The sequence below is a fragment of the Euprymna scolopes genome, chromosome 24, assembly GCF_053919585.1.
Source record: "Euprymna scolopes isolate OS-2025 chromosome 24, ASM5391958v1, whole genome shotgun sequence".
Taxonomy (NCBI): Eukaryota; Metazoa; Mollusca; class Cephalopoda; order Sepiida; family Sepiolidae; genus Euprymna; species Euprymna scolopes.
The window spans coordinates 59,187,853-59,213,625 of NC_136505.1; the positions used below are offsets into that span (position 1 = coordinate 59,187,853).

Consider the following 25,773-nt stretch of genomic DNA (forward strand, 5'->3'; position numbering starts at 1 on the left):
AAGAATGTTGAAGCTGCATATCTACAAGTTCTCCATCCCCTCACCCATCCCCTGCCCATTGCCCCCTCCCAAAGTGTGATACCAAATAGCCGAGAAGGGTCAAGAAGAATGGAAAGACCGAGGAGAGAGAGCGCTGACAAGTGTGAAGAGAACTAGGAATTTGTGGAGGCTTATTGCCACTCAAATTCCAGTGAGAAATCAATGATAGGCGGCTGTTGCGATAATGCAATTTCATTTGCAAGTGTTATCGAAAGAGGTGGAGAGTACTGGAAATCTGAGGAGACTTGTTGTCACTCAGTTTCCAGGGAACGCCACAGGTTGTTTTCAAGGAGAGGTCTTTGGTGATGTGTGAAAGCTCCTTGTGAGCCAATAATAATTTTTAAAGAAATCGTAATTAAAATACTACGCTTTAATGATTTAAATCAGGAATTTGCTTTAAAGTGCGATAGAATTAAAGTTTGTGGATGTAATGATATCTTTTTATATCAAATTAAATGAACATATCAAATTAAATGAACACTGATTAATTTTTATTTTTGAGTATTAGTTGTAAATTTATAAATGTAGTAGTAAATACATTAAAAGATTAAGATATGGATTTTGGTTTATAAATTAAATAAGTTACTTAAATCATAGTAACGCGTCAGAAAATAATTATCGATCTAAGGGAGATAACTCGAAATTTTACGTCGATTGAATGTCTTTTGTTTGACGCATAGCTGAATAAAATTAGAATTATAATGAGCATCACAAGCTTTTACCTAGGCAGATGATATATGCACCAAGCTGTGTCTATTTGATAATAGTCGACAAATATTCAATGAACATGCGCTTTTGGTGAGGGGCTGGAATGTTTACCAATTCTTGCATTATTTATCTCCCTCCCACAGCAAAATGATCTGACACAACGTTTGGAAAAGCCAGTACTCTTGAGGAAGAACACTGGCTGAAAAAAATGCCTAGGTAAGGGCGTCTAGGCGATTAGCAGTAAACTAACTTCTCAAATGGAGAAGGAAAAGCCTAGGAGTGTAGAGCTACTAGAACTGTACAATACTAACAACAAATCGCAATCAACAGGAAAAAAGCTCATTTCAGATAGGGCCTAGACTTTGTTAGTTTTAGCGCTGAGGAAGAAACCAAAGACTGGAGTTCAGTTGATCACCTTCCATAAAAATAACGACAGGAGAGATAGATAGATAGATAGATAGATAGATAGATAGATAGAGAGAGAGAGAGAGAGAGAGAGAGAGAGAGAGAGAGAACACTCACACAATAGTAATTTGTGAAAGAAAATAAAGTGAAAAATTGTAAATTAATGAAATTAAAAAAAAATTATTGTTCTTGATAATTTTCACTTTTATCAGATGATGGACATGACTCTATGTGAAGTGTTGGTGGCATCATGAATCTCACAGCATCAAATTCAACTCTTTTAGCGAAACCCCTGAGCCAGCAAACAAGTCACAGATCAAGTTCATCATGTAGCAATGAACCTAAGATTGATCTGAGTGATCTGTCCAGCAAGAATATCGACTACTTGTCCATGCTCTGTGGCTATGAACGTCTTCGTCTGCTCAGCCACATGTCCACAAACTGGATATTGTCGACGGAAGATTATCGACGAAACACAGAACCACCGGTCGGCCTAATTTGTAAAGTGAATCCTTCAAATTCCAACGAATGCTTCATATTACTTGAAGAAGATCCAAATATAAAACCAGTGGATTATCGAGAGGTAAGAGTTCAAATTCAGTTTTTTTTTCTTTGCATCTGCAATCCGTTTCCTCCACTGCTGTCTGTCACCTTTGTCCATTGTTTGAAATTTCACTTTTCTTTTCTTTTTTCTTTTCTTTTTTTTTTTACAGAGTTTTCTTTTTGTTTCTCCTTCTTCATCTTCTTTTTTCTCTTTATTTCATTTTCACCAAAATTGTCTACTATCATATAAATGGTGCTGTTTGACCGCCTTTTTATCACTACTATTTCTTGATACCCCTTGCGCCTGCTTTTGGCCTGCTAAGTCACTAGGACATCCAGTAAAATTTCCTGATACTTGTATATTGATTTTGGAAAGTGTCATTTATTTAATTAATTATCATTTGTCAACCCCCTCTAGAATTCGTGACAAACCTTGGACACGCAGCAGTGACAGCAGAGACTTGCAAACAATCAAAATATGTCAGTCTTCTCAACAGATTTGTATTTTAACCAATCACCATGGAGACAAGTGAAGTAATAAGCCCTGCCACGCGCAACTTCCTCAACAGCCTGTTTATGATGTCCCACACTGAGAACCAATGTGAATTGACTTAGCTTTATGAGCACTTCTCCATTACCACTATTCATGGAAACGCCTGAACGTTTTCTTGACCTACCAAGTCACCAGGATATCCAATCAAACTTCCTGATACATATGTTGATTTTAGGAAAAAGTAATTTTATTAAATACAAGCAGAATCTGTTGAAATTCCACAGCAGCATCTTTCAAAATAATATATTGCTGCTGGGCATCCTGTGGACGTTCGGTGTGAATGAAAACCCCTCGATATTACTGTAGTCGTTCTGTTAAAACTATAAAAATATTTATCTAAGTAATCTGGTTAATGTAGTGTCAGAATATATCTGGTTATTACATTTTATCTCCAATACCCTTATAGGAGTCCATTATATAGACGCCTGATGCAAACAGAAACCCCATGATATCATTATAATATATATATTATATTTAGACAAAACAGATATTATGCTTGACTCCTAGCCAGAAGACCAAGATGGTATATTTTAGTTTCACGTGCACCCCAAAAGCGACATCATTTTTTTATTAATTTTTTTTTGTTTTACATTATGTCTTCAGTGAGCGGGAGATTCTATTTATTAAACAGAAGGATAGAAGATGATGACATACAACGAACATTAAATTTGCATATCTATGTACTAAGTTAATGTTTGCAGTATGGTATCACTTTATATTCTCCCTTTTGATATATAGGATCTCCCGATCGAATAATGAATAATCTGGAAAGTTTAACACACATACGTTAAAGGTAGTATGGTATGAATATGTAGATTACTAGCAAGCCGCCTGGCATTGCCCTGTCACAAAATATGCTTAATATGATATTTTGATTAATGCAGATTTCGTATTTGTTATTATATTATATTGGATATAATATATAGTAACGATTTAATATATAGAAATGATTTAAAAAGTTTTTAAAAAATGACTCATGTGCCACCCACCACCGAGAATCGAAGCCAAAACGTTTAGTTTATGATTTACTTTTTTCTTTGACATTAATGCCTGAGCTATGAAGACATGTTTGCTGCAAGGCTAAAAATTAAAACATGAACTAATAGCTATTACGATACGCATGCATATTCATTATGCCGTCGTTCGACCTTCACCTGGCAAATTCCATTTTTTTTTAAAATTTTAACACTTTTGCACTGATTTTCCTCAGCTTAAACCCAAATATAAAGTTTCGCATGGGTTCAAATACCCTATATATTAAGTTTCATGTCTGTAGACCAAAAATTGACAGAGGAGTTTACTTGGCAAAATTTTTAAAACAAATATATATAGGCATATATAAATATATATCGAAAGAGGTTTGTGTTTACTATAAGCTTTTTAGGCAAATATTACGCAAGTATAAAACTTGTAGAATATCTGCATGAATATAATTACACATAAAAGTTAATTAAAGATGATTATCCCATGAGAAAATCGAAAAAAACTAATAGGGAATTAATTGAAATGAATGTTTAAAAGAATATGCAAATTAGCTAGATCTTTTGCACATGAATGCAATTCCACGACCCATATATAAGAAAGTTGTATTTTCTTTTTAAACAGATAGAAAAAGAGTTTTTAATATGACTATCAATACACACACAAAAAAAAAGTTTATAGAAGTATACATATATGCATATATATATTTTCCTATGCATATTTTTTTTAAATTAACACTTATTCAATGTTTATTTACATTTAGCATTTTCCCATTTTGATTAATAGTTCTTTCCTTTGTTATTTGCGGTTTAATGTATATAACTTTAACTGTAATTAAAAGTCTAAGTTGTTGAATAAATTTTTCGCTATTCTTACAAATTTTCAAACAGATTGTCTTTTTCTACTTATAACATAAATTGATGTGTACATCATTGTTGTATTTAAAAAAAAAAAAAAGGAGGACATTTTGGTTGTGTACAGAATTTAGTGCCCGCTTAAGCTAGAGGCAATAAACCAAGTTAATCCCAGCATACTGGGGCCGTATTTTGCAGGTTAATCCCCAGAATCTCACAGGTGTAGATTGAAAGCTAGTCGCAGACATCTCGCAATGGTACTTTGTGAACTAGCCTCCGAAATCTCACAAAGAAGGAGGCAATGTCTAGGAGGATGCTCCCACCAGGCTCGAGCCGGGCCATACCTCATCCAGGTAAAGAAGGGTTTGATGATTGAGGAATATCTTACTAGCAATTTTCTTCTTCTTCTTCTTCTTCTTCTTCTTCTTCTTCTTCTTCTTCTTCTTCTTCTTCCTGTTGTTGTTGTCGTCGTCGTCGTCGTCGTCGTCATCGTCGTCATCATCATCATCATCATCATCATCTATACATTAATACGATAGCGTGTGCGTTCTTTTGTGTGTCACGCTTACATCCGGGTCGTTTAATTGTTATGCACTTCTATTTCTTGTTATAAATAATTCTACCAAGAATTCTTCATAAGTTTTGGTTTTGCTTTCGATTATAGCTGATGGCACTCCAGTAATTTATTTTTTTATAAATAATTTTATCCAGAATTCTCTATAAGTTTTGGTTTCAATTTCGATTATGGCTGAACGAACTCAAGTTATAATTTTTTCCGAAGTTTTATTTCGGTTTCGATTAAAGCTAATGCACTCAAGTCATATGGATATATTTTTTATTTTTGAAATCGAAACTTTATAATAAATAAAAATCGATAGAACATTAACTCTCTAAAAATATATGAAATCTGCAAGAATTAAAATATCATATTTAAGTGTACTTTACTACCAGGCTTTGCTGGGCGTTCGTGCTAGCTTAGATAAATACTTTTGCAGTTTTAACAAAAATGCTACAATAATATCAGAGCGTCTCCATTTACACTGAGCATCTACAGAATGCTAACATCAATATATTACATATGAATGAGTTTTTTTGTTTTTTTTTTATATGGAGTTCACCACTTATCATGGCCCAATGCCCACTCAGGGATAAGGGTTATTGTGTGTACAGTAATCAAAGGGATAGTGTAGCAATAGTATTGGAGAATTGGTAAGGTGTCATTACTTAGGGGGGGGGGCGGTTCATCAGGAATTTGTTTGTGTTGAACTTGAAGACATCCAGGCAAGTGGAACAGAGTTCCACAGGCGTGCAGTTCTAAGAAAGAAGCTTTGTTCATGGTATCTACGTTTTGATTTAGGCACAGATAGGGAGTAGGGAAAATTATTGACGTGGTTTCAGCTAGTCGGGTGTTTTTTGAAAAAGATTGGTGAGGGGGGACCAGAGAATGGAGCTCAGACGAGCCCTTGCCATAGAAATAACGATAGAACAATGACAGGCTCGCTACGTCTCTTCTGTGGGAAAGAGGTTGCAAGGTAGAGAAAAGGACATCCCCCACCAAGTCATGAAGTCCCCCGTGGAATTTCTACAGATCCCGCTAGTTATTATTATTATTATTATTATTATTATTATTATTATTAACAATTATTGTAGTGGATTAGCCCAGAGAGAGTACCGCGAAAGACACGATCGCATGGGACTCCAGATATATTGGGAGGTCTGTAAGAAGGTTGGAGTGAAGTATGTTGAAAAGTGGTTTGAAGAAGTGCCTGATGAAGTGAGAACAAGTGAGGATGGAAATATAGAGCTGTGGTGGGACAAAAGTGTCATAATGACCAAGCAATTGGAACATAATCGTCCATATTTTGTCATCATTGATAAGGTCTCAAAAAACTGTCAGATTGTAGACTTCTCAGTACCCTGGGACAGGAATGTGATAGAAAAAGAGAAGGAGAAGTGGAGCAATTATGCTCCATTGGCCTTGGAGATAAGGCGTATACACGGGGTTAAAACACAAATAATCCCGATCGTAGTTGGTACGCTAGGAGTAGTATCAAGTCGTCTGGAAGGACAACTGAAAAAACTATGAATCCCCAATGTTTTAGGTGGCCTTCAGACTTCTACTATTGTAGGTACCACCAACATCCTTAGGAAAACCCTTGATCTTTGAAGCTCCTGGTTTGGAGCCGGGATTGAGGGAAATCCTCTGGAAATGAATTCCTTTCCTTTCCAGGGAGACGTTGATAAACGAAATCATCATCATCATCATCATCATAATAATAATAATAATAATAATAATAATAATATACTCACTAGGTATTCTCACACAGTTCATCCTCAGTGATCACTAGGGATAGGACAACAGCATATTCTTTTCATTGTTTTGACTCTCGACTGTGTATCCGTTGATATCTTATATGCTTTTATATAGAGTGATGTGGTTCTCGGTTGATTAACTGTGTAGGATATATACTCGAGAGTCAAAACAATGATAAGAATATGCTCATGTCATAGCCCTGGTGATTACCACTAATAATAACTAGTGGTGTTCCTTTGGAATCTGAGTGACAAATGACTTTGCGTTACTACAATAGCCATTTACCATTGATTTTTTTGCTGGAAACAGCCATTGGTTTTCCCTGATATTTTATAAGCTTATATTATAAGCTTTCTGAAGATCCCAGTATTTTCCATAGTTTTCTAATGGAAATCTGGTTTGTGCTCTCCCTCCTCGGTTTTTCCATCTTCCTTGACACTTCATGACTATTTTGTGTGGTATAAGCCAAACTGTTGCAATCTTTTTTTAGTGGAGGGAGGGCTGTTAAATAAAAACTTTTGCCGTTTCAGTTAATTTGGGTTCAAGTGTCGGGTTTTTTCTATTTTTTGTTTGTTTTATTTTTGACTGGTTAGCGTATGCAGTTATCTGTGTTCGTTTCTGCATTCAAAGGTTTTCCTTAAGATTTCAGCTGTTTTCATTATTGCTGTCCGTTGTATAGTTTCAGCGCTTTCCTTTGATTCCAATTTCTCACAGTCTTTTTTTTTAGGTTATTCAGAGCTGTTCATAGCGCTCTTGCAATTATTGACATTATCTTGACCTTCTTTCAGTTCTCTGTGTATTTGCTTTGTTTTTCTATTTTCTTGATTTGTAATGTAGTGGGATAACAATAATATTATTATTATTATCATTATTAATATTTTTATTATTATTATTATCATCAATGTTGTTATTATTATTATCATTATTAATATTGTTATTATTATCATTATTAATATCATTATTATCATTATTAATATTATTATTATTATCATTAATATTATTATTATTATTATTATTATCATTATTATTATTGTTATCATTATTAATATTATTATTATTATCATTATTAATATTGTTATTATTATTATCATTATTAATATTATTATTATCATTATTAATATTGTTATTTTTATTATTATCATTATTAATATTATTATTATTATCATTATTAATATTATTATTATTATCATTATTATTATTATCATTATTAATATTGTTATTATTATTATCATTATTAATATTATTATTATCATTATTAATATTATTATTATCATTATTAATATTATTATTATTATCATTATTATTATTATTATCATTATTAATATTATTATTATTATTATTATTATCATCATTATTATTATTATTATTATTATTATTATTATTATTATTATTATTATCATTATTAACATTCTCAGAACCTTCATGACTCTTTACTGTGGCAACATCTGATGTAGACATCACCAGTTTTTTAAAATTATTTTTTTTTGTATGCAGTTAACTTATCATTTTTCAGTTTCCGTTTCGTGTGATCATATTCTTTAAGTTTTTAGTTTTATTTCTATTGTAACATCCAGGTTACTGGTTAGTGTTTATCAGTTTATGTGGGTTGCTTTCCTTATTCTAGGATTTTTGTAGCTGTTTTCATTATTGCTATATGTTGTATCTTCCCAGTCTTTCTGCCGATTCCAATTTCCCTAATTCTCTTTTCAAAGTTTTTCTGGATTGTTCGGGATTGATTTTGGTGCTGCTGCTGCTGCTGTTTCTATTATTATTATTATTATTATTATTATTACTATGATTATTATTATTATTATTATTATTATTTTATTAATATTATTATTTTTATTATCATTATTATTATTTTTATTATTATTATCATTATTATTATTATTATTATTATTATTATTATCTTTAGCAGCAGTAGCATCAGCTGTTGCTGCTGCTAGGAGATTTCACACAGGCCGCCATCAAAGAATTCTCTTTGGAAACAACCTGTGGTGTTCCGTTGAACCTGAGTGACAACAAGTCTCACCAGATTTCCAGTACTCACCACCTCTTAGAATTCATCCCATCCATCCATAGCTCTTGAGCTCCTGAAGAGGCATAGGCCATCTACAATTTTTTGTAGATGTTTTTGTAGTGAGGAGTTCTTTTTACAGGGTGAGGGTGCTGGCCCCACGCCCAACCTTCCCAGAAGGTACGTACAGCGCCTACCCTTCCCAAATGGTCACCAATCTGGTACTGGCCAGTCTCAATGTTGCTTAACTTCGGTGATCTGGCGAGAACCCGTGCGTCAACGTGATTGTGCCGTACTACCTCTTTGAATAACCTTTGCAAATTAGTTAGCATCATCACAATAACTATTTATTATTATTATTATTATTATTATTATTATTATTATTATTATTAATATTATTATTTTTATTATTATTATTATTATTATTATTATTATTATTTTTATTATTAGCTGTTTTATTATCATTGATGCATTTTTCAATATTTATCTCTTTTATGATTGTGATGTATATAATTATCTTGTTGTTATAGTTGCATCAACTTGTTCGTGAATTGATGGTTGGTATTTATCTGTTGAATGAGACGCCATCAATTTCAATGGAATCGAATTACGAGCAGACGTCCACCTGCCAATTGCCCCCTGCTTACGAGAATACCAAAATTGGGCAGTTGCTGATTGAAGTCGATTACATGATGAAGTCACTTTGGCATGGCGTCACTCTACCCAAAGAGAAGAGAGCGAAATTTCTTGAAAAATGGCGTGTCAGTCGTGAAAGCACCAAATCCGAATCTTCCAAGGCCTTAGAGACAGAATTCAACAGCATTGGTATGCATTACCACACACACACACACGCGCACACACACACACACACACACACACACACACACACACACACACACACACACACACACACACACACACACACACACACACACACATTTTTTCATAGGCGCACACATATACACACATATACACACATATAAAGGAGTGTGCAATAAGTAATGCCTTTGACCAACTTCTTATAGAAGTAAAGCAATGAAACTTGGCAGTTATTAGTTTTTCTCTAGATAGAAATCACTCAGACTTATATATATATATATATATATATATATATATATATATATATATATATATATATATATATATATATACTAGCATTTCAGCCCGGCATTGCCCGGGTGTTTGGAGGTGTATGCTGAGAAAAAAAAAGAAAAAAAAAAGCGGTCAATTTTTTTAACTTTGATCCCTATTATGACCCCTTAACATTTATTGTTTTGGGCTGAAATCAAGTTATTAAGTTCGATCCATGTCCAAGAAACTTGTATCTAAAATTTCAAGTGTTTATATCCAAAATTGGCGGAGGAGTTTGGTAGAGTTCTCAAAGGTCAAATCGTTGAACTTTGACCTCTTAACAGCCAAATTTCTGGCCGAAAATGAATTACAAAGATTTACCCAAGTCTCAGTACGCTGTATATCAAATTTCGAGTCTGTAGACTTAGAATTGACAGAGTTATTGTATAGGGAAATGTACACAGACACACAGACAAACAGACATACACGTTCACCTTATATATATATATATATATATATATATAATAAGAAAATAGTTGTACACTATTTAAAGACATTTGTTTTGAATAGAAATTTGAATATTTTGAAAACTTTAGGTGTCAGAAAAATGATAAAATCATTTTTATGTCCTTTTGCTGGTGTTGTAAGTCCAATATTTCGCTAAAAATAGCTTCATCAGGCTAGTTAGTCAGTCCGTAATTTTTAAAAAAAATACGAGCTGTACATTTTGACGTGTGTGCAACTATTTTCTTATTTCATATTCCTGCTCGAAACTGGAGCGAATGCACACGCCAAAATGTACAGCTCGTATTGTACTTTTAAATTTCTTCTCCAGGACTTTCTTCCTCTATAACAACAAAATGAAGAAAAAAAACAACAAAAAAATACGAACTGACCCTGACGAAGCTATTTTTAGCGAAATATTGGACTTACAACACCAACACAAGGACATAAAAATGATTTTATTATTTTCCTGACACTTAAAGTTTTCAAAATATGCAAATTATATATATATATATATATATATATATATATATATATATATATATGAATGATGAGAAAAATTTGGATGAGAATATTAAATGATGAGAATAATAAGAATAGTATTGCGACGAAATAGAAAGATGAAAAAGGAACAAACCAGATCACACGTTCATCAACGTTTCGTCTTTATTGTAAGATTCATCCAGAAGAAGTTTTACAATAAAGACGAAACGTTGATGGACGTGTGACTTGGTTCTTTCCTTTTTTATCTCTCTCTCCCTCTATCTCTTTCTCTCTCTCTCTCTCTCTCTCTCTCTCTCTCTCTATATATATATATATATATATATATATATATATATATATATATATATATATATATAAAACCACTATAAGTCCTGACATGTCAAAGCTAAATGCTTTTCATCAGAAGAGGAGAAGGACAAGAATTATACAAAATGCAAATATAGAAAAAACTGGCTTAATTAAATCCAGACATGAAATGAGAATGAAGGAATAGGATAATATGGTAAAAAGTAATAAAAAGTAGGTATACCATATAAGGGTGAATTGAAAGGGTAGTATATATGTAGGTAATAGCACATAAAATAATTATGGGGCCATTCTGAAATAATGAGGATCATTCAAGAAGGGCCTATAATAAAAGAAGAAAGGAAAAAATAGGGAAGGTAGAAGAGAAAGTAGATGAAGATGGAGAGGAGATATAAACAGAATATATATATATATATATATATATATATATATATATATATATATAAGCATTAATATGTAGCTACATATTCATGATCATGTTTCGGACAGCCAGTGAAAGTAACTAGAGACATCTTTAGGTGATATTTCTTATATACACAAAGTATAAGAAATATGATCTGAAGAGGTCTCTAGTTACTTGTAATCGGCTGAGCGAAACATGCTCATGAATGTGCAGTGACATATCAATGCTTATGTAAAACAAATAAAAAGTATATCTTGCCCTACTTCTGTATTTAGTACTGCTGCATTAACATGCTGGAAAATATTAACCTGGAAATATATATATATATATATATATATTAGGAGGTATAAAAAACACAAAAAAAAAAAAAAAAAAAAAAAACAAACAAAAAAAATAAATAAAGGAATCGTAAATTAGGTTAAGTTTCTGATTTTCTGATTCCTGATTCCTGAATCCATTTCTGATTAATTCTCTTGATACTAGATTGTCCAGAGTTTTTTTTTTTTCGTCAGATTTAAAACGAATACGTTTGCTTTCCAAATGTAATAACTTTTAAATCTGATGTTTTCTAGGAATGGTTGACCTGACAAAAGATCCGACATTCGCAAAAGTCTATGACAAGGCAAAACGTGCAGCTCCGTCCCCACAGCTACCCGTCGACCGACGTGCATTTCATTTGCTCAGTGACCGTATACTTTTGCAGATGGCCTTTCGTCAAGAATCAATTAAGCAGCACAACAATCTTTTCGTCTTGGATACATCTTGGATTGTATCCAGCCGCACCCTACTTGCGGATCATCAAGTCAACAAGGACATGGCCGAGCAGTTCAACATCTACCTTCAACATTACGCTGATATTGTTGTGCAAGCCCTTCCTTTGAAACCCGAGATCCGGCGAAACTTGGTCCTACTGAAATTAGTCAGCTTTCTTACACCATTTTTGGTTGGCATGCGGAAGTGTATGAAGATTCCGATCAGAGACAGATTACTCAGACATTACTTAGGTTAGTGCAAAAATGTATTCTTTTGATTATTCAGAATGCTTATCTCTACAACGTTTCAGTCGATGTAATCTCATACCTTCTTCGGGTGTACCTTATTGAACTCGACTGTCTTTCAGTTTAAATCGTAAATCTGCAAGGTATTTCAAACAGAACCAAGAGCATGCTACCTTTGTGATTCAAATACAAATCCACGGAAGTAACATTCTCTTGTTTCGTCAACCATGACCGGATAGAAGTCAGAACAAGAGCATACTAGCTCTGTAAATTAAATAAACGGCTCAGCTCAAAATTCTGTGCAGATTCCCGAGTTCTCCTGGGTCTGAGAGAAAGATTCACAATGCACACACATACACACATATGTCAGGGGGTTGTTCAATAAGTAATGCCTTTGACTCACTTCTCATAAGTGTAGAGTAACGAAACTTGGTGCAGTTATTAGTCTTCCTCTAGGCAGGAATCACACACACACACACACACACACACACACACACACACACACACACACACACACACACACACACACACACACACATATATGAATAATGAGAAAAATGTTGATGAGAATAATAAAAATAGTATTCCAATGAGATAGAAAGATAAAAAAACGAACAAACCAAGTCACAAGTCCATTAACGTTTCGTCTTTATTGTAAAATTCATCACATTCAAAAGTCTTACACACACACACACACACACACACACACACACACATATATATGTTTATAAGAAAAAAAGAAGGGTCAGAATTACACAAGATTCAAACATAGAAAAAAATGGCTTAATCATGTTTAGAAAGAATACGAACGAATGAATAGAACAAAATAGTAAATAGTAATTAAAAGTAGGTACAACATATAAGGGGGAATTGGAAGGGTTGTGTAGATGAGGTAATATTTAAAAAAATAATTATGAGTCACTACGAAATAATGAAGATCATTAAAGAAGAGCCAATAATAAAAGAAGAAAGGAAGAAATAGGGAAGCTAGAAGAGAAAGTGGAGAAAAATGGAAAGGAGATAAAAACAGTAAATATATATATATATCCAAGCATTAATATGTCGCTACATATTTATGATCATGTTTCGGTAAGTCAGTTACGAGTAACTAGAAACCTCTTCAGGTGATATTGCTTATATTATTGAGAAAACTTGAAGCACTTACCTGCGACTCTCAGGAAGAGTGGCAGCAGAAATCTTTTATATGGGTGATGACTCTTTTTATATTGGTAGTTGTTACGTTTAACTTATTTGATTGGCTAACTGGATTATAAAAATGATGGAGTGAACTGAATTTCGGTTGCGATTTCAGTTTAGGATTGGAGTTGAAGGAAATTGAATCGTTACCCTTATTACCAGACCGACAATGTTCTACAATTTTCACCTAGTCACAGGTCGCAACAAACCATTGTTGCAAAATCCATGTTAACCTCTACCTTCCAGTGGAGAAAGTTTCCACAATATAAAGTAGATACAAAGTATAAGCAATATAGTGTGAAGAGGTTTCTAATTACTTTTAACTGGCTGATCGAAACATGCTCATGAATGTGTAGTTACATATTAATGCTTATGTAGAAAAAATAAAATATATATCTTGCCCTACTTCTGTATTTAGTGCTGTTGCATTAACCTCGTTAAAACTTCATTGGCTATGGTTAAATGTGTGCTAATTTTTTGCATTAAATATTAAACCCTATTAATCCTTAACTGTGCATCCAACGGATATCATAATACTTAGTTCGCTGCAATCAATCAAATCAAAAACCCAGACAAAATTTCAGCCATGTCATCCCAGTAGCTTCCAAGTAAGCTTCTAGAGTAAATTTTGTATTATGGTGACTAATCCCTATTAATCCCTGACTGTCCACTGAATGGATACCATAATAATTACTTCACTGCAACTAATCATAACAAAGATCCATACAAAATTTCAGATCAGTCCAGTAGTTTCTGAGAAAAAAATGGAATGAACAGACAGACGGGCAGACTAAGAGAATTAAAATATAAATTTAAAAAATATATACCAAGCAAATTAATGTATAAACATTGGAACTTGGAAGATATTATAAAGGAACAATGAATGGGGTAAAGGGATATTCATCTTCATTATAATTAATGTTTGGTTGTGATCGAAAGTTCATCTGACTCCATCTTCGAAACAATTAGATAGAATGTCCATCTAAACCTTGAAAACGTACATATGGTCAATTCTTTTTTACGGTTGCAAATGTTGGACACTAACAAATGTGACTGCAAGTCGTTTGGAAGCAATAGAGATATGGTTTTTAAAGAGTATTCTACGGATCTCATGGACAGAAAGGAAGAACAACGAAGTTATGCAGAATACAGCAGATCACTACTCGGTACTGTCCACACCAGACAGTTTTCTTCTTTGGCCATTTAATGGAGGTGGATGACTTGTTAAAGCTTGATATTAGGAAAAATCGCCAGAAAAAAGAGCAGAGGAAGACAACGAACAAAGTTCACTCACTGACTCAGTAGGGCAACTGGAAACATGACTATAGATTTCATCAGAAAGAGCGAATTATGATTATCGATGTTTGCAATAACAAACCTGATACCTGAAGAAGAAGAAGAAGAAGTTCATCCGATTACTAGATAAAATAAGTCGACAATATTGAAGGTTAACAGAAAATATCTTTTATTTTGGCAATGCTATGAAGGAATTAAAACATCTAATGATTAATTTTTATACAAAAAAAAAAAAGAAAAAGAAAAAAGGGGCACCAAGCATATCTGTAGATTTCCTCCTGCGCTGATAAGTTGAAAGAGGTGGAAACATGTCGCCTCGTTCACATGAAATGAATCTCGAAATCCAACTGGTGACTAGCATAAACAATGCATATAGGTGTACTAAGCAAAAGAAAATGCATGGTTTTATGAGCGATAAGTCGAAAGGGTTGTAGTCACGTGACTTCCATAGCTGCCTAGTAGCAGAGTTGTAGCCACAGGATCTTATATGTGTGGCATGTTAGAAAAAAATACAATTTTATCATGGTGGAAATAAATTGTGTAAAGGGTTGTTCATTTTCAATAATAATTAAAATTATCTTGTGATAGAAGATCCGTCTGACTCCATGTTGAGAAACAATTAGACAAAATGTCCATCCGATTGATAGATGGAATAAGTAGATGACATTGAAGCCTAACAAAGTAAATTTTTTACAAAAAGGAAGATGCTATGCAATCTTTGTAGGTTTAATCACACCATGAGTGAGTTGGAAGGACTAACAATAAAATATTTGACCAAGACAATTTTGAAATCCAACTGTCTGAGAAGCTGAAAAAAAAACAAAACAAGTTACACATGTATTTCTACATGAAGACATCCGACTGGCTGTTGGGCCAATTACTCAGTAGTACCTGTCCATTTGCCCCCAATAGAAGACTGTATATTAAAATATGCGACTGTTACAATATTAAAAACTTGAAGTATAAAAACCAGTCCTTCTTTTAATACATAATATTTTATTAGAGTGAAAATCGAAAATCAAAATATAAAATTTTAATTAAAACCAATGGTATCTAATTAATTGTCATATCGAAATAAGTAACATATTCCAAAGTTACAAAAAACGATAAAGTAGAAAACTAATTATTAATGAAAATAGTTTTCAAAGAAATTTACAAGTTTTGCCTAAATAATAAACGTCATAATAAGCATTATTAATATTTCAAACTATGAATTACTTCCCTTGAGTTTATATCACATAACCCAAACAAATATGGCAGAAACGTTCTTTTGTTAAATCATGAAAATACTTGTTTTATATAATAATGCAGTAATATTTAACTTATTGTGGCATTACAATAAAGTAGATAACAGATTCCATTGGAATAAAAAAAAAAAAAAAAAACAAATATTAAACAAATAATATCTCATATCTCAAGAAGCCTCTCAATAAAAGGAATGCAGGTACAAGGGCACTTTAGATAACTGGAAGCAATATTTTGTTGTTGTTGTTTTCATTTTCGAAAGAGTTATAGTAGTTATAAGAGGAGACAATCTAAAATTCATTGATTTTTTTTGTCATATCAAAATATTTGAAAATGACTATTACAATTCTTAAAATTTTTATTTTATTAAAGAAATTTATTTTTACGAAATAAACTTCATTTCATTGAATATTGAAAAAAAGAAGGTTTTTGCAAGTTATTAAAAAAAACATGTTAAAGTATTCTAACTTGACTTGTAATTAACATCTAAATAATTATAGGAAGTTATATAAAACTATTAATTCCATCCATTTCATAATATTCTAAACTGAATGTTATATTTTATTTGTTAATTTAAACACATTATTTATTTTAAAATCAATTATTTTGAAATGAATTGTCTCATCTTTTCTCTACTATAGCTCTTCTAAATATTGAAACAAGAAAATATTTCCGGTTTACTAAAATATACTAGTGCTGAAATGAAATATAAAAAATTTGTTCGTATATGTTCTATTTACAAAGTGGGGATACTGGGTAAGGTTGCATAATCCTAAAAAAAAACAAAAAACAAAAAACAAAAAACAAAAAAAAAAGAATGATGAAACTAGCAAAACACAATAAGCTTGTGAAGATGTATGAATAAAAAAACAAAGTCCTAACCGGATGCTGACGCGTCTCCTGTTATATACAAAGTGTGTAAAAACGTCTCTGCACATAGGCTCCACGCATCCTTCCGGTCAGAAAAAGGGAAATAATTAAACATTAAGCTAGTCAATGGAAAGCTTGCATGCAGAAAATAAGACATGGCCAGCCAACGTGTTTTCAAACTAGCAGATAGATATAAATTGTCGAGCGTTTTGTGAACAAAGAAGAGAGAAAAACACAAAAAGGAAGCACGAGACAGACATAGCCATGAAGCAAAAAGTAAAATACACCTTCAAAGCTAAGAGCCAACAACCACTTGTTTTTTGCTAGCGACTGCTATAAAAGAGAAGATATCCACTAAAAAGGAATAAATACACATTTGTCTTTCAATTCCCTCCTTTTTTTTCTTTTCAAACATATTACTTCCGACACATAAAACCGAACCTTTAACACAAATCACTTGCATTCAAATTGATATCTTTGTATGTTTATTTCACCGTCAAATGTTTTTTTTTTTTTTTACACAGTGGTCAGCACTTATCAAGGCCCGGAAGCCACTCAGGGATAAGGGTTATTGCAAGTACATTACGTTAGTGTGGAGATTTGATGAAGTGTTTACTTAAGGGGGGCGGTTCTTAAGAAATTTGTTAACGTTGGACTTGAACACATCCAAGTTGTAGTCAGGTGGGAAGCAGGCAGATGGAACAGAGTTTCACAGGCGTGCAGTTCTAAGAAAGAAGCTTTGTTCATGGAATCCACGTTTTGATTTAGGCACAGATAAAGTGGGGGACATTTTTCACAGTGGATTTGGCTAGACGGGTGTTTTTCATAAAAGTTTGGCGAGGGGGGACCAGAGATTGGAGTTCAGACGAGCACCTGCCATGGAAATAACGATAAAACAAGGATAGGCTCGCAACGTCTCTTCTGTGGGAGAGAGGTTACAGGGTAGAGAAAAGGGCATCCCCCACTAAGCCACGAAGTCTATTTTGTACTCTGTCAAGGCAGGATAGGCTGTTTTTAGCAGCTCCTGCCCAGATATGGCAGCAGTATTCCATCCTTGGACGTACTTGGCTTTTATATAGATAGAGAATTGCATCAGTAGTGAGATATCTTCTGGAGCGGTAGAAGGATCCCACCATCTTTCCAGCGACCTTGGCAACAAACTTGATGTATGTGTTCCATTTCAGATCAGGAGTAAAGGTCAAACCCAGAAGCTTGTCAAAACACGGGGCCTCTCCCAGACGAGAGCCATCCATCCCAACTGATGCCAGATGGGGATCAGAGCGTTGATGATGTAAGGATAGGAGTTTGGTTTTAGATGCATTAAAGGTAACCAGCCACGTCTTCCCCCACTGAATCATGCGCTTGAGATCAGAGGAGAGAGAATCAGAGAGAACTTTGTCATTTACAGCCTTTGATGTGTTGCCGTAGATGGTCGTGTCATCAGCATAGATGTCAACGAATGATTTAAGTATGTGTTTAGGGAGGCCATTGATGTAGATCAGGAAGAGAGTTGGGCCCAGGATTGACCCTTGACGGACTCCAGCATTAATACTGCAGGCCTCTGATTTTTGTCCATCGACCACTACTCTTATGAGCCTATCGGAGAGAAATGATTTAATGATTGAGAAAACATTTCCAGTTATACCGCAGCTGTAAATCTTGTGAAGTAGACCCTTATGCCATACCTTGTCGAAGGCTTTTGATATGTCAAGAGCAATTGCCCTAGAAAGGAAGCCTTTGTCAAGAGATTCACTAATCCTGTGGGATATAACCATATTGTGTGTCACTAAGAAGGTTGTTTCTGCTGAGGTGGTTGACTATTTCTCTATTTAATATGATTCCAGCAACTTACTCATAACACACAGGAGACTTATTGGTCTGTACTGAGAGGGAGATGACTTTTCACCTGAATTCTTAAATGCAGGGCATACTGATGAAGTCTTCCAGGGAGTTGGAAAGCACTTCTCCTTAAGGCAGCACTTAAATAGTTTCGTAAGTATGGGAGCAAGTTCTGGTTGAAGCTTTTTTAACACTATAATTGGGATGCCGTCAGGGCCAGTTGCTTTACTGGAATCAAGGTTCTTGATTAGCTTGGCGACCTCATGCACGGATATTTGTATGTTGCCTAGCGTGTTCTGTGTTATAGGAGGAAATATGGGGAGTTGATGGCCTTCGTCGCATAGGTGTAGAATTAGCTGCAAAGTTCTTTGCAAATAGTTTGGCCTTGTCTGATGCTGACGAGATGACCTCTGGTCCATTGATAATGGTTGGGATAGAACGCACACTTCTGTTCAGGATCCTATTTGTTATTTGTCAAATGTTTAAACATCAAATATTCTTTATCTGTCTTGTTTTATATGGAGTCAGTTGATTCATTTTTCTTATTTCGCGAACGAACTGTTTAACAAAAAAAAAAAAAAAAAAAATTAGACACAAGTCCAATCAAAAAAGTGGGAAGAGAGGGAGGTCTATGGTCATCTTTGTCAATGTACCTTTGATTTGTCTAAGCTATTGCTAGCTAGACTTCTCAGTCACTATAATGCCACATTCACACCAGGGATCGTCCTACTTAAGATTCCCAAATCAAGTCGTTTTTTTTAATAGTATATATATATATGCACACACACACACACACACACACACACACACATATACATATATATATATATATATATATATATATATATATATATATATATATATATATATATATATATATATGTATATATATATAATCCATGTTGCATACTATAACCCATAACATCAGAAGCCATAAACTCACCTCAAATATCTTCAAGATGTATTTTTCAATATATACAAGAACATGATATATGGAAGAAAAAAAAATGAATTAAATGAAGAAGAGTGTGGAGGCAGGGGGTGGTGTGGATAACCTGTTGTGCTTTTTTTTTAATTTTTGTTTTAATTTAATTTTTTTTTTTGTTTGTATAAAGTGGATGAGTGTCGCACTGAATCTGAATTACCTCCCCTGATGACACGACCTGATTCAAAAGGTTCCTCTTCGTCAAACCATTATCATCATCTGAATGGCGGTAACTAAGACCCTTTCCTTTGTAAAAAATTATGGCTTTAATGAATACTATCTAAACATATGTAAATTATACATTATTTTAAATTATGTAAATCATACATAATCTAGAATTGTGTAAATTATGCGTTATTTGTAATTGTGTAAATTATATATTATTTGACATTGTGTAAATTATACATCATTTGAAATTGTGTAAGTTATCATTTGAAATTATGTAAATTATATATTATTTGAAATTATGTAAATTATATATTATTTGAAATTATGTAAATTATGCATCGTTTGAAATTGTGTAAATTATATATTATTTAAAATTGTGTAAATTATATAATATTTGAAATTGTGTAAATTATATAATATTTGAGATTGTATAAATTATATATTATTTGAAATTGTGTAAATTATATGATATTTGAAATTGTGTAAATTATACATTATTTAAAATTGTGTAAGTTATATATTATTTAAAATTGTGTAAATTATGCATTATTTAAAATTGTGTAAGTTATATATTATTTAAAATTGTGTAAATTATATAATATTTGAAATTGTGTAAATTATATAATATTTGAGATTGTATAAATAACATATTTAAAATTGTGTAAATTATATATTATTTGAAATTGTGTAAATTATATATTATTTGAAATTGTGTAAATTATATATCATTTGAAATTGTGTAAATTATATATTATTTAAAATTGTGTAAATTATATATTATTTGAAATTATGTAAATTATATATTATTAAAAATCGTGTAAATTATATATTATTTGAAATTGTGTAAATTATATATTATTTGAAATTGTGTAAATTATATATCATTTGAAATTGTGTAAATTATATATTATTTAAAATTGTGTAAATTATATATTATTTAAAATTGTGTAAATTATATATTATTTAAAATTGTGTAAATTATATATTATTTAAAATTGTGTAAATTATATATTATTTGAAATCGTGTAAAGTATGCATTATTTAAAATTGTGTAAATTATATATTATTTAAAATTGTGTAAATTATATATTATTTGAAATTGTGTAAAGTATACATTATTTAAAATTGTGTAAATTATATATTATTTGAAATTGTGTAAATTTTATATCATTTTAAATTATATAAATTATATATTACTTGAAATTGTGTAAATTATATATTATTTCAAATTATGTAAATTATACATTAATTGAAATTGTGTAAATTATACATTATTTAAAATTGTGTAAATTATATATTATTTAAAATTGTGTAAATTATATATTATTTGAAATTGTGTAAATTATATAATATTTGAAATTGTGTAAATTATATAATATTTGAAATTGTGTCAATTATATATTATTTCAAATTATGTAAATTATACATTATTTAAAATTGTGTAAATTATATATTATTTAAAATTGTGTAAATTATATATTATTTGAAATTGTGTAAATTATATATTATTTGAAATTGTGTAAATTATATAATATTTGAAATTGTATAAATTATATAATATTTGAAATTGTGTAAATATTATATCATTTTAAATTATGTAAATTATATATTACTTGAAATTGTGTAAATTATATATTATTTGAAATTGTGTGAATTATATATTATTCTAAATTTTGTAAATTATCTATCATTTGAAATTCTGTTAACCATATATTATTTGAAATTGTGTACATTAGAAAATATTTGAAATTAGTGCAACTTTTACATTATTTTAAATTGTGCCAATTATGCAATCTTATTATTTTCAAATGCCATTATACTGCACAAGCACCATTTCTTATTTTTCAGGAATTTCGATTGATTTAAACACAGCCAAACCAATTGAACCCGATAAATGCATTATTGAATCTTATGATGAAATAAAGACAGCAGCAATAGCGCATTTGGATAAAATGCTTTGGCCAGACCAACCTTTAAAAAACAATTATGCTGTTCCTGTGCAAGAAATTGAAGGGAAAAGGTAGAAAGTAATTACTTCTCCTCTTCCCTCCTCTCTCTTTCTTTCTTTTTCTCTATCTCTTTCTCCCTCTCTTTCTGTACTGCCCTTTCTCTGATCCTATCTCTTTCTTTCTCTCCTGTCTCTCACTTCTTTCTTTTTCTATTTCTCTCTATCTCTCTCTATTTTTCACTCTCATTCTCTCCTACCCTCTCATTCCCTTTCTCTCTTTCACTCTTTTTCTCTCTCCGTCTTCTACCCTCTTGCTTTTTCTCTCTCTTTCCGCCCTCTTTCTCTTGCTCTTTATATCTCTCACTCTGCCTACCCTCATCCTCTGTCTTTATCTCTTTCCTATCCCTGTTCTCTTTCCCTATCTTTCGTTCTTTCTTTCTTTCTTGCTTTCTTTCTTTCTTTCCCACTCTCTTTCTTTCACTCCTCTATTTCTCTTTCTCTCTTTCTCTTTCCAGCTCCCTTTCTTTCTCTTCTTCCCTCTCCATCTTTCTCTCTTTTTTTCTCTTTACGCTACAGTAACTGCTTAATTTAACTAACTTTTCTGGTATTTACGTCTTCCCTACAGATGGGAGATATGGCACAAGGCCAGGATGTTGGAAAGGAAAAGCCAGCACACCACAAAAATAACCTGAGTAGCCCCATTGGTATTCCCCGGTAGTCGCATCTCAGTATATTGTCCATAAACCAATCCCTTCTCAAAGAGAAAAAAAGCAAGGCTACTGCAGTCACAGTGATTCATATTTCATTGGACTGTTAGTTCTTAATGAGTATGCCAGTTTTAAGCCTGTATCGTTGAACGTGACTGCCTTCTGCTGTTGACTAAATCTGCTTGCATGTCATCTCATGCAGTGCCATTTACCCTAGGAGGATGTTTCAAGGGAATATCAAATTCACAAGCAGCCACCAGTTGCATGTATATCTCTATGAAGGGAGATGACAAGGTTCTGTTCTTGCAGTTCTTGCAGGCAGGTGTCCACATCCTCTTAAATAAAGTATATGGTATTACCAAATGGTCACCCATCTGGTACTGACCAGGTTCAGCATTGTTTAATTTCAGTGATCCAACGGGAACCAATGGGACAATGTCATTATGCCATATTATGTTTGCTTATATGACACTGTTTTAGTCTGTTACTGTGGGTGTGGTCCTACAACTGTAACGTGGGTAGCGTCGCAAATGGACAAACAAAGCAAGCATAAATAAATTCAGGTTGACATTTTGTTTTTCTTTTTAAACATAAGTCGTTTATTACCGTTTTTCTTTCTCCCCGCCTCGACACCAGCTTAAAGAGTCTCTCGCAGCCAGTACAGGGCCACATGTTCATCTTACTTGCCATGCATTTCTCTTTCTTCCGACTGCATGCTAGCCACAGCCAGACCATTCTTGATTTCACTTTACACGTTGACCTCCTTCGGCGCCGACTTTGTTTCTCTCAACCATGTGGTGCTGTTTTTTCTTTTTCTCCAGACGCAAGCCTGAGCACACTTGTTAATTTGCATACACATTCAAACATAGCTCCTGCTGCAGAAGAGTGTAATTTATAACTGAATTTTTACCAAGCACTAGAAGTTGAAGGTTCAATCCTTAGTGTAGGCACCGACACTCTAAATACAGTTGCAAATTTCTTAGGACTTCAATCAGGTCAGGACTGGCGGAACGAGAGCATGCTACCATCGTGAATTAAATAAAGGGACCCATTTGAAGATTCCTGAGTTTGAAGAAAGATTCCCAAATTCGTCAGAAAGATAACCATATTAGACACTATACATCTGAAGAAAGTTGGTGATTACATCGACCGAAACGTTGTGAAAATAACACTCACAACAGTAGTTCAAACGATTTTGTTGCGGACTTTAGTGAGATAGAAGCGGAGCAAAGAATTAGTTCACAGAACATATATATCAGCAATGGCAAAAAAGAAGAATTAATTTTCGTATGATACATTTTCTCTTCAAATTTTCAAGGAATTTTGTATGAGATAGGACCAGTTTACAGCAAGGCATGTGAAGCTATCTAGATTAGTAGTTACATAGGTCTTAATTATTAGGTCCTAATTTTAAACAAGAGAAAAGAAAGTGAAGTTTGTTCATGATAATAACAACATAATCACATTGACACACAGGCTCTCATAAGATCACTGAAGTTCAGCAAAGTTGAGCTTGGCCAGTACCAGATGAGTGACCATTTGGGAATACCAGGCGTTGTATGTAGGAGGACGTTAACACTTCCGGCAACTCCTGCACCTTCGAGCTGTCTCTGGCAACTCAGAACTGTTCGAGCTGTCTCTGCTGCTAGATCAGGCTGGTTAGGATGAGAGAGTGAGGTTGGCTCAGCTTAAACGAGCTTAACTTTAAACAAACTCCTAGTGCATGTCCTCCATCATCTCTAGGATGTTCAGATGGTCTTTGTCGTTCTGACAGACGAACATTCATTCAGGTTTTAATCTATAAATGTTAATCTTGTAGGTATTACGTCATCACTCTTGAGTTTGAAACGTTTTATCCCCCACAAGAACCTCTCTGGGTGAAGGCTTACCATGACGAACTGACTAAACTGAAGTCCAAGAGGCCTGTAGGCGTTGAAAACAACATCCAAGAAGTTCTTCGCAAATATTTTGGACAGAAACGAGCTGCCAAATGCAAGGTAAGTAAAAGATTTGCTAAGGCATACATTGCACCTTTTTTTGGTTAACACCTTGTGTTATCTTAAGTGTGTATAATTCTGTTATACACACCAGCTCCACCCCTATGTCGTCCTCATTGTCTCCACAAACTTCTCCTGAATGCTAATTCTTATTTAAAATGAAGAATGTATTACTCAAATAGAGTTACAATTAAACAGGACCTTCCAATTTTGTCTATGTCATTTAAAGATTTTATTCGTGATTCTCTTGATCTCACTTATTCAAACTACTTTTAAATGCGCCTTAAAAATATTTTTATTAACAGTTTTATTACATCTTACATATTTTTAAAGGGATAACTTTTTATTCATTTTATATGAATCATAAAACTTATTTAAAAGATAGTTAACTTAGTAATTGTCTGTATTTTTGTGATGAGGTGTTTTCATTGAGTGAGATTGTCGGACTGACTTCCTCATCTTGGTTGTTATCGTCACAACGTTTCGGCCGTTTTGCCCTCCGGCCTTCATCAGGTGTTTTGTATCGAACTGGGGAACTGTTTGTTAGGAGTCTCGAACCCAACCCTTTATTATTATTACCTTTGGGTAACTGTAAACTTTGATACAACGTCTAGGACCACTCAGCCATATGTCACTAGGAGTTACCCAAAGGTGCTGAGTTCAATCCTGAACTAAGGCAGTGAAAAAGTAACATTCAAAACAGAGAATTAGCAACTATGTCTCAGAGCCTAGCTGGAGTCCGAACACGGTACCCCCGTAATAATAATAAAGGGTTGGGTTCGAGACTCCTAACAAACAGTTCCCCAGTTCGATACAAAACACCTGATGAAGGCCGGAGTTCAAAACGGCCGAAACGTTGTGACGATAACAACCAAGATGAGGAAATCAGTCCGACAATCTCAATCAATAGTTAACTTAACATGTAATTTATTATCTTTTTATTCGTTTTGTTATTGTAATATATCTCATTCGTAATATTTCTTCTATCTTCAAATTATCTTCACATGTAATTTATTATCTTTTTATTCGATAAACCAAATAATAGTTAACTTAAGTGTAATTTATCTTTTTATTCCTTTTGTTGTTGTAAAATATCTCATTCATAATATGCCGTATTTAGTAATTGAGCATATCTTCAAAATCGTAATAACGGTTTATTGATGAAGAAAATTGACTTGTAACACAACGGTAGAAGGGCACGAAGGGAAATTGCAATATTTATTTTATCTTCAGAGAACGATATTTTAGATGTAGGTTACTGTGGTATATATAGACGGAGATTGCACATTGTTTACTTAACATAACGTGCCAGCCCACCACT

General features: G+C 32.9%; 1 protein-coding gene across 2 annotated transcripts in view; it reads left to right on the forward strand.

The window, feature by feature from the left end:
• Positions 1-25,773, forward strand: part of LOC145246732 (ankyrin and armadillo repeat-containing protein-like) — a 272,479-nt gene that overhangs the window by 177,232 nt on the left and 69,474 nt on the right. For both annotated transcript variants that reach the window (XM_080108489.1, XM_080108488.1), the window contains exons 2-7: positions 1,365-1,735; positions 8,945-9,239; positions 11,775-12,206; positions 19,763-19,861; positions 21,649-21,820; positions 24,275-24,452. In XM_080108489.1, coding sequence (XP_079964615.1) covers positions 1,403-1,735; positions 8,945-9,239; positions 11,775-12,206; positions 19,763-19,861; positions 21,649-21,820; positions 24,275-24,452 — 1,509 coding nt within the window. In that variant the 5' untranslated portion in view covers positions 1,365-1,402. The remainder of the gene's footprint in view (positions 1-1,364; positions 1,736-8,944; positions 9,240-11,774; positions 12,207-19,762; positions 19,862-21,648; positions 21,821-24,274; positions 24,453-25,773) is intronic.